Source organism: Heterocephalus glaber, unplaced genomic scaffold, assembly GCF_053883595.1.
Source record: "Heterocephalus glaber isolate CG9 unplaced genomic scaffold, H.glaber_assembly_v1.0 deba00001497, whole genome shotgun sequence".
NCBI classification, from domain to species: domain Eukaryota; kingdom Metazoa; phylum Chordata; class Mammalia; order Rodentia; family Bathyergidae; genus Heterocephalus; species Heterocephalus glaber.
The window spans coordinates 73,670,564-73,681,060 of NW_028258320.1; the positions used below are offsets into that span (position 1 = coordinate 73,670,564).

The 10,497-nt window shown below is 47.8% G+C and overlaps 1 protein-coding gene across 1 annotated transcript; it reads right to left on the reverse strand.

Moving 5' to 3' along the window:
• Positions 1-1,000: 1,000 nt before the first annotated feature.
• LOC147825754 (uncharacterized) lies at positions 1,001-10,493 on the reverse strand. The gene is made up of 3 exons (XM_087185354.1): positions 10,484-10,493; positions 9,350-10,442; positions 1,001-8,237 (listed from the first exon to the last, which is right to left on the reverse strand). The coding sequence occupies exons 1-2, from the start codon at positions 10,491-10,493 to the stop codon at positions 9,430-9,432; spliced, it is 1,023 nt and encodes a 340-aa protein (XP_087041480.1). The 3' UTR covers positions 1,001-8,237; positions 9,350-9,429.
• Positions 10,494-10,497: the final 4 nt, after the last annotated feature.

The following is a 10,497-nucleotide window of genomic DNA, read 5'->3' on the forward strand; positions in this document are numbered from 1 at the left end:
TTTCATACTGTGTTATTTAAAGAATAATGACTGAAAAAGTCTGTGGATGTTCAATACAGATGCGATTTTTTTCTGAATATTTTCAGTCTACCGCTGCTTGAATCCACTGATGTATAACTAGCAGATACAGAGTCACGTAATACACAGTTGGTTGTAACTGGCTTCTTTTACTTCGCACAGTGCTTTCAAGGTTCTTCTAGTTGTAACATGTACTTAATTTCCTTTCAGTGCCAAATAATGTTCCATTTATAGAGAAGACCATACTTGGCTTACCCATTCATCACTTGATGGACATTTGGGTGGTATCTACTTTGTCAGTGGACATATGCTTTCAATTCTCTTGGGTATATACATACCTAGGAGTGGAATTGCTAGACAGCAGGGTGAAACTATGTTTAACTTTTTGAGCAACTGCCACACTATTTTCCAAAGTGGCTGAATCATGCTACCTTCCCACAAGCAAGGTATGAAGGTTCAGATTCTTCCACATCCCTTCCAACAATTATCTCGCTCTGTGTGTGTGTGTGTGTGTGTGTGTGTGTGTTTTGTGTGTCTGGTACTGGGTATCAAACCTAGGAACTCAAGTAAGCTAAGCAAGTGGTCTCCACAAGTCTACCCTCAGCTACCCTCTGTTTTAAAAAATTTTAGTATAGCACCCTAGTCAGTGTGAACTAGTATCTCATTGTTTTTTGTTTGTTTGTTTTTTGGTACTGGGGATCGAACTCGGGACCTTGAACTTGCAAGGCAGGCGGTAGAACCACTGAGCTAAATCCCCGGCCCAACTAGTATCTCATTGTGGTCATGACTTGTGTTTTTCTGATGCTGATTATGTTACTCATCCTTTTATGTGCTTATTGCTCACTTGTATATCTTCTTTGGATAGCTTTCTATTCAGATACTTTCCCTCCTTTAAAATTGGTTTATCCACATTTTTATTATTGAGTTAGGATAATTATTTACATATAATTAATAGATTTTATAATAGATACAAGTCCCTGATGCAAAATTTTTCTCTCATTTATGGATTGTTTTTTCACTTTTTTATTGATGTCTCTTGAAATGCAGAGTTTTTAATTTTGATGTGTCCAGTTGATCTATTTTTTCCCTTGTTGCTGTGAATTTGGTGTCATTTGTAGAAAACCACAGCCAAATCCAAGGTCACAGAAATGTGTCCCTATGTTTTCATCTAGAGTTGTATGGTGTTTGCTCTTACAATTAGCTCTTTGATCCATCTGGAGTTACTTTTTGTATCTGATGAAAGATTAAAATGTCAGTTCCATTTTTCAGGTGTGGATCTCAGTTTGCCCCACACCATGTGGAGAAGACTCCTTTTTCCCCACTGGATGGTCTTGGAGCCCTTGCTGAAAATAATTAACATAACTGTTGGACTATTTCTGGCCTCTCAATTCTATTCCATCGATCTATGTGTCTATCCTTAGGCCCATACAGCACTGTCTTAATTACCTTAGCTTTCAGTAAGTTTTAAAATTGGGAAATATGAGTCCTGTTTTTCTTTTCAAAATTGTTTTGGCTATTCTGGGTTCTTTGCATTTCTACATTAATTTTAGGATTAGCTTATCAACTCTTGCAAAGAAGCCAGCGGAGTTTTAGTTGAGATTGCATTGAATCTGTAACTCATTGGGAATATTGCCATCTTAACAATATTGAGTCTTCAAGTTCATAACTATGGGATAGCCTTCTATTTATTTAGGTCTTGTTTAATTTCTTTCAATAACATTTTGCAGTTTTCAATGTATAAATCTTGTACTTCTATTAAATTTATTCCTATTTTATTCTTTTTGATACTTTTAAGTGAAATTCTTTTATAAATTCTATTTTTTGGATTTTTTATTGCTAGTGTATGGAAATACAATTATTTTTGTATATAGATCTTGGCTTCTGAAACCTTGCTGAACTCATTTACTGGCTCTAATGCTTTTCTGGGGGGAAGTTGTCTTAGAATTTCCTATGTAAAAGATTATCTGTCAATAGAAATAGTTTTACTGCTTCCTTTGCAGTCTGAGTGCCTTTTATTTAATTTTCTTGCTTAATTTTCTTGCCTAGAACTCCAGCACAATGTTGAATAGAAGTGGCAAAGAAGGTACTCTTGCCTAGTTCATGAGGAAAGCTTTCACCATTACTTATGATGTTATCTGTATACTATGTAATTGTAAGAATTTTCTAGGAGCCTCATTAAAACTGGAAAAGGTAAAATTAATTTTACTAATATGTTTCTCTTAACCCAATATATACAAATATTATCATTTTGACATGTAATTATTATAAATATTACTAATGAGGTATTTTACTTTGGATACTAAACCCTTAAAGTCTGGTATGTATTTCATTATTTTTAGATTTTATTTTATTTGTACAGGTCTGTAGTATGTGCAGTTTACAACTATCCTGGGGAGCTGGTATGTGTACATAACACAGCTTGTTTCTTTTGTTCTTTTCTTTTCTTTATTTTTTTTCATGTACCAGGGATGAACTCAGGCCTTGTGCTTGCCAGGCAGGCACGGCACCACTGAGCTAAATCCCTGGCCCTATTTTCTAGTAAGTTTAATGTTTCTGTTTTAATGTTTAGATTTTTGATCCATTTTTATTTTAATTTACTACACAGTTTCAATCTTCTGCAAACAGATAACCAGTTTTTGGTGTGTATTTTATACTCAATTCAGAGTAGCTAATGTTTAAACTCTAGTTGCTATCACATTGGACTGCTCAGATCTAGAAACACTTGGCTGAAAGCAATAAAAGCTAATATTTACTGAGCACTTTCCATGGATCAGGTAGTCCTATAAGACTTTTCATCTATTTACTCCATTAATCTTAACAACAGCCATAGGAGGGAATTAAGGCATGAAGACTTACTCAGCTAGTGAACAGTGTAACTGGGATTCCAGCCGGGAGTCAGGCTTTAGACTGAGCTCTATTTTTTTTGTGTGTGGTACTAGGGATTGATCCCAGGACCTTCCCACTGAGCTACATCCCCACCCCTTTTACAAAATTTTTATTTGGTGACAGGGTCTTTCTAAGTTGCTCAGTTGCCCAGGCTGGCCTAAACTCACGGTCCTTCCTGCCTCGGCCCTCCCGGAGTGCTGGGATTACAGGCCTGTTCTGCCCTGGCTCTCTATTTTTTTTTTTTTTGGTACTGGGAATTGAACTCAGGACCTTGCCCTTGCAAGGCAGGTGATGGAACCACTGAGGTAAATCCCCGGCCCAGGCTCTCTATTTTTAATAGCAGATTTATTGAGATCTATCTCACATACCGTACAATTCACCTAAAGCACACAATAAGGGAGTTTTCAATGTATTCACAGAATTCTGCAACCACCAAGTCAGTCAATTTTTGAACATTTCCTCACCTCAGAAAGAAAGTTCATACCCATTCGTCATTCCCCATTTTGCCTTAATCTCTCAGCCCTTGGCAACTACCAATCTACCAACCTTTGTCTGCAGGTTTGTGTTTTCTGGACACTTCATGTAAATGGAATCATGAAATATGTGATCCATTTTACATGGGTTCTTTCATGTAGCACAATATTTTCAAGGCCCATCCACGTAATGGGTGGGGACATTCTACTTTTCCTTCCATTGCCTCAGAACATCCCACTGTGTGGAGACTGCATTTTTTTATCCATTCACTAGCTGGTGGGCATTTCGGTTGTTTTCATTTCTTCGTATTATGAATGCTGCTGCTATGACCACTTGAGGGAAAGTTTTTGTGTGGATGGATCCTTTCGTTTTTCTTGCATACATACCCAGGAGTAGAACTGCTGGACTGTGGGATATGCTCTCTTTACTAACTTGAGGAACTGACAGACTCTTTTCCCAAGTGGTTGTACCATGTGACCTTCTCACCAGTAGCATGGGAGGGTTCCAGTTTCTCCACAACATTGTCAGCACTTGATATTTATGATTTGTCTCTTTGTTTATGGCCATCCGTGTGAGTGTGAACCTGCCCACAGCCTAAACATTTAACTATTGTTCTACACAGGAGGCACTTAATGACTGTTTTTGGGATGAGTGAAACAATAAACACATGCCATCATTGTCTGTTGCGTATTCTGAATAATGGAGCAAAATGACTCAAAGCTCACTGACTTGGCAGCTTTGCTAGAAGGAAAGGGTGTTTTCTTCCACAGCAGGGACCTCCTAAGACCCTGAGAAGTGTTTGTAGAGTGCAGATTCCTGGGCTTAATTCCTAGAGGGTGACTTGGTGGGTAAAATGGTGTCTAGGAATTTTTAGAGCTGGTAATGGGTACTGGAGATTGAACACAGGGCCCTCACACTGAGCTAAGTTTCTAAATTGCCCAGGCTGGGCTCGAACTTGCAGTCCTTCTGGTTTAGCCTCCCATAGTGCTGGGATTATCGGCATGTGCCATTTTTGAAAAGATTCTCTCCAGGTGGCTCTGACAGGCAGCCAGATTTGAGACTCAGTAATCTGAAAGGGCATTTTGAAGTGTATCAGTGTCTGAAACAAGCCAGTAGTTGGAGCACCTTCCAGAAAGGCAGCACCCAGAGCTGGCTGAATGTTGGGACCCAATACTGCTCAGTGTTGAGAGCTGCACATGCCAGAGAAAGAGACACCTAAGTGCGGCTCATTGAGCACTTAGCCGGGTCAGTTTAACCCTTCAAAACACCATCCTAGGAGAAAGAAACGTAATTCCTCCTTGTTAATAGATATAAATGCAGTTTGGGTGGATGGAGTTGCCCAAGGCCTCACAGCTGCCCCAAGCCAGGCTACACACATGCCTGTCTGACTCCACTCTACTCTGGCTTCCCGTGCTTATCACTCACATGCACCGGACCCAAGGCCTCGGGAAGGGCCATGAGAAAGGCTGCAGCGCTTGGTGGGGTTTGTGGAGGAGATACAGGGGAAATGTGGTGGGGGTCAAACAGGGGAAAAGTGGCTTTTGGCGGCAGGGGCTTTGAGCAGCTCCTAATGAGAGACCGCTCTCGCCCAGGTTGTGCTAATTTGCACTGTCCTGGCTTACCACAATGTTTGTGCACCCTGCAGAGGGATGCAGAGTCTGCGAATATTCCTTAGTGCCTGGGGATGAGGCATAGATGCTTTCAGGGGCAGCACTTTATTTAGATGTATTTTCAGTGAGGAAACCAAAGCTCAGAGAAATTAAACAGCTCCCTAATATTACACAGCAAATAAATTACAAGGCTGAGATTAAAGGAAAAATTTTATGGTACTGAAGACCAAAGCCAGGGCTTTACCTCGCTAGACAAGTGCTCCACCACTGAGCTAAATCCCCTTGTTCTGAGTCCCTACAGTGGTCTGAATATCTGTGTCCAACTCCTAGCCCCAGTGCGATGGTGTCACAGGGTAAGGCTTCTGGGAGGTGGTGGGGTTTTTTGGGCAGAGCCCCTTACAAGAGAGGCTCGAGAGAGGTCCTTTCTCCTTCTCCCGTGTGAGAACGCAGTGAGAGCCATCTACGAGCTGGAGATAGGCCTCCGCCAGACACCGTGCTGCCAGTCCCTTGCCCTTGGATGCGCTGGCTTTCAGAACCATGAGAAACACATTCCAGGGCTGGGACGCCTCTAACCGTGCTTGGGTGTGAACATCGCTAGGAGTACGGGGCACTCCCTTCAGGGTTACACACTGAGGGCGCTGCTCGCGCCTGGTGAACCTGTTCGGCGTTCTTCCTGATGGGAGGCTCCCCTCACAGGAGCGCTGGTTGCTCAAGCACATTCAAATCTCTCAGAGACAAGGGCAGTTTCGAAGGGCTGGTTCAGCAGAGATGGAGCCTTTCTTCCCAGGCTCCAGGGGACCCAGAAACCATCAAAGCCGAGGCTGGGAAACCCGGCTTCCTGCTTCTGGCCTCGATTCCTCACCACTACCGCCACCTCGGCCACTAAACAGAAGACCAAAGCCGACACGCGCCCTCCCTCCCTCAGCATCCTCCTTACGATTTATCTCCCTGCTTCCTGTCTATCTTGAAGGTTGTTTTACTTCACAGCCGCTGACTTCTGTTCAGAGTCAGTCGCGCTTCGGTAGCTTGGGAGGAAATAGTGTTTAGGAAAGGAAGGCAAAGAGGAGGTGGGAGGTGGGAAACTCAGGCTCGCTCGGCAGAGTGGCGGCCCCAGGGAAGACCCCGTGCCTGTGCCAGGCTGTGGGGTTCAGCAGGATGACTGCAAGGCCGCTACTGTGACGAATGTACCCCTCTCCAGCCAGTGGCTGTGTTGTGTAGAAGACACCATCCCTAGGTAGGATTCTGTGTCCCCCCACTGTGGAGGGGGACTGGGTCCCAGGACACAGGTCTGCTGGACGGTTGAAGAATGCTCTTTGTCACTCCCCATCGTCTTCAGAGAACCGGGAGCCAGAGGCTCAGTTTTCTGGTTGCACCCCAAATGTCTCCTCTAACTGTAATTTCAAATTCGATTCGCTCCTGGAGAGGTCCCCAGAACCCCTCAGCGAGAAGCCCACCCTCTCCGCTTCCTGTTTTGATGTGTGTGTGTGTGTGTGTGTGTGTGTGTGTGTGTGCGTGCTCCCTTCTTAGACTGTGAACCCTCAGAGTGGAGGGAACGATCTCTTCATCACACTTTTTAGAAATTACACAACTAATATATGTTTACTGTGTGGAAATCTTAGAAAATTCAGATAGACTCCACCCATCCTTAAGGTTAAAATTTTATCCTTGCTGCCCCAGCTGGGACTTGTAACATCTGGTGTTCTTTCCGTTTCCCTATGCTGGTTTGCACACACACAGACACACACACACACACACACACACACACACACATACCCCAAACCAAAAAGGAATCAAACATTCTATTTTGAGTTCTGTAACTCCTTATTTGCCTGCCCAACAATCTTAAAATATTTTCATACTTTTTTTTAATCACTGAAAATCACCACAGAGTACTCCATCAATTCTATCAATTTTCTCAACTGTTTTCCTATTGTTGGGCATTCAGGTTGTAGCCAGGCTTGTTTTGTTTTGAGACAGGGTCATGCTATGTGGCCCGGGCTGGCCTTGAACTCATGTTCCTTCTGCCTCAGCCTCCTGAGTTCTGGGGTTACTGGCGCCCACCACTATGCCCTGTTACTATTCACCAATAGTTTTTTTGTTTGTTTGTTTGTTTTTGTTTAGGTATTTTGAGATAGGGTCTCTCTCCCAATTAGTTTCTAATGCCATGCAGCTGCATGAGTTTTTACCTCCATACAGAATCCAGGTTTGTTGGACTGATCATGTACTTACCCCAAAAGGGGATTTCTGCTTCTCGAAATGCATTTACACACACTGCCCCCTAACACACGGAGCCAGATCCGGTCCCCACACCTGGAGCAGGGGAAGGCTTCCTGGAGGAGGGGCATCGGAGCTGGGAGACAGTGGTGAGGGAAGAGCATGGATCTGGGACCATGCAGGATCTCAGCGTTCACCTCTTAGACTTGGCTTTTGTCACCTGTTAAACAGGGATGATCACCTCATGAGAAAATGGAAAGCTTAGCAAGTGACTGGCACATAGCCAGTCCCCTTCAGCCTTAGCTGGATGCGCTGAGTACGGACATGCCAAGCCGAGGAAGAGCGTGTGCAATGGGAGTGGGAGCAAGGGGCTGGAGGGAGGGAGGAGACTGAGTGGCAGTGTGGAAATACAGCCAGGAGGAAGATGGGGCCAGATCACCAATGGACTCCTTGCTTCTGAAGGCAGCTGGATTTCATCTCGCTCCTAAGTCAGGCATGGCACTGGAGTGCCAGGACAATGATTTGCATCTGAGAGAGCCACCTCTCCAGCCCTGTGAGGCTGACAGAAGAGACAGGGAATAGGGAGACCAGTGAGGCACCCAGGAATTCATCATGTAAATGCTTTCAGGGGGAAACAGGAGCTCAGACTAGGGCCATGACAATGGACAGAAAGAGGAGCCAAAAGGAGAGAGATTTAGGAGGCAGCGTCCATGGCAGACCCCACGGCCTCTGAGTTGTGGTCTAACAGGCTTCCTGAGTACCTGCCGGCACAGGTCCCACCGTGTTCAGTCCTCACACAACTCTGCAAGGAAAGCTACTTTCCTGTGACAGATTAGGAAGCCGAGGTTCAGAGAAAGAGAAAGTGACTTGCCCCAAATCATCCAGAGCAGCGTAGAATTGGAATCCAGCTCTGCTTTTATTCTTTCATCTTGATTTCTCCCTGGGAAGGACCCATGCTGTGAAGCCTGGGGAGGATTTGGAGAGAAAGCTGAAGATGAGTCTTTTTCAAGGCCAGCAGGCTTGTTTGATGGAGCTCTGGTGGGAGAAGAACGGAAGGAGAATTTGCCCAACAAGAGAAGCCATCTTTGATCCTTTCTCTTGCTCAGGGTCCCACGCATGCTAAGAACCTTGGAAACATTTGATGGTTGAGGCTGTTGGAAATGTTGGGGCGAGGATGATACATGGGCCTAGGCTGAGAGCAGGCAGCTCCTCCTCCTCATTCAGAAGCCCGGCTTGGGCTTGGAGCCTGAATCCTCAGGTTTGGGGCCAGGCTAGGGGACTGGGGTGCAGGTCACAGGCCAGGTGGCTGAGAACAAGCCCTCCTAAGTAGCACTGGCCTCTCCCTGAGCGCTGCCATCAGCAGGGCTGTAGAGAGCCCAGCTCCTTGCAGGCAAAACTAACATTCAGACGGTGCGGAGGTGTCCTGGGGCCTCCCTCCCAGAAACAGGTGCGCTGAGGGGTGGTGTGGAGACCTGGAAGACCCGCCTCTCCCCACAGCAAGTCGGGCACTTGAGACTTCTCCTAGAGCCTGGGGGTGGGGCGCCCAAGCAGACTCCAAAGCTGCAGACCTCATGCAGAAGTAGGGGACCTGTTGTCCACTCCCCCTGGCCACACCTCAGTGCCCTTCATGCATACATTGGCCTTTGTCCACCAGACCCTGGTTGCTTGGCTTAAAGGTAGCAGAGGTCCAGCGGGAACAAGGGAGGGAGCCTCCTGGTCTCTCCCAAGACCCACAAGCCCCAGACCCTCAGGGTCTCAGCCTGCCTTATCCCATGACCTCCCTCTTCAGGCCCAAAGCTTTGTCGCTGGTTTCGCTGTCAGTTGGGCAGCCTCAGCGCCCCGTTCAGAGTGGGCACCAGGCAGTCCCTGCCCATCTCTTTTGTCTGGACCTCGGAGAGGGCAAGAGGAAGAGGCCCTCTGGGGTCTCTTCTCCAGCTAGAAGCGACTGTGGCAGTGGGCTCTGCAGTTCACAGCCTCCTCTTCACCTCAGACCCTCCCTGGGACATAGGAGGAGCTCCTGGGAGGAGGGCAGGGGTGAGGGGAGCAGGTGGCAGGCAGGCGCTGAGTGAGGGGTGGGTGGGGAGGCAGAGGTGAGGCGTGGTGTCAGGAGACACCGCTCCTCACCGGCCTGGGCCTGGCCCAGTCACCTTTCCAGCTTCGCTGTCCTAGGTGTGTCTGGTGGCTCCTCCCCGGGGAGGGCAGGCTCAGCTTCATCCCTCTGGCCACTTCAGGCCACCAACCAGGTGGAAGGAAGAGCGAGAGGAGAATGAAAGTGGAAGAGGAAGGAGCCAGGCCGGAGAGGGAGAGGCGGTGCGGTTCGGGTGGGGGCAGCGGGTGGGCCCCAGGCAGGCCTCACGTGCTCAAGGTGACCACGTCGGATGCCTGGAGTGGGCAGCTCCAGCCTGAGGCCTTTGACCTTCCTTGGCTTCATTCCCAGTGTCAACACCCAAGGGAAGACGTGCCGGGTCCACCTGACAACCGGGAAAGCCAAGGGTGGAGAAGAGGTTACCGGGTGTGGCCCAGGCACAGCGGTGGCGCCCAAGTCCCCCTCCCGCCCCCAGTTCTCCTCGGCCGCCGTCAGTCGCCAGTCTGCCTCCGAGGCGGCCCCTCTCCCGGGCCTGGCTCTGGCTTCTGGCGGAACCCTCGGCCCGGCCCGATTTCCAGCACCCCGTCTGTTCTGGAAAAGCCTGTCTGGCCACAGGGGTCCTCTGAGCAGGTTTCCAGGTGCGAGAACCAGCCTCCAAGCTGAGGGAGCGGGGTGAGGCCGGGCAGGGCCGAGGAACCACACAGGAGCCCAGACCTGAGAGGATCCAAGGCCCAGAGGCAGACAGCGGTCCTGGCATCCGTGCTGTCTGGGCCAGTCGAGCCCACAGTCCCCCCGGGGGGCCAGGGTAGCAGTGATGGCGCCGTCCCAACGGAGCGTCCCAGGGCACTGCCGACACGAGGCAGGTGTGCCAGACCTGCCAGAGGAGCTTCTTGGGCCCGCAGTGGTGCCTCGGTTCACAGCCTTAATTTGTTCTACAATTTTGGAAAAGACGGCCAGGATTGTGTTTGTGTGGGAAAGATGACCGTGGTGGGTCGTGTTTGTTACCCAGTGCAGTTCGCAAACAAAATTTTGCCAAATGCTTCTGTTTGTGAACCAAATTGCTTGCAAACAAAAATGTTCATGAACTGAGGCACCACTGTACTTCCTACAGTTAGGCTGATGTCCCTCGAGTCCATACCACACACTGCTGGGGGCTCAGGGCAATTTGGCTAGGAGTAGGCAGTGGCCCCTGGGCAGGAGTCCATTTTT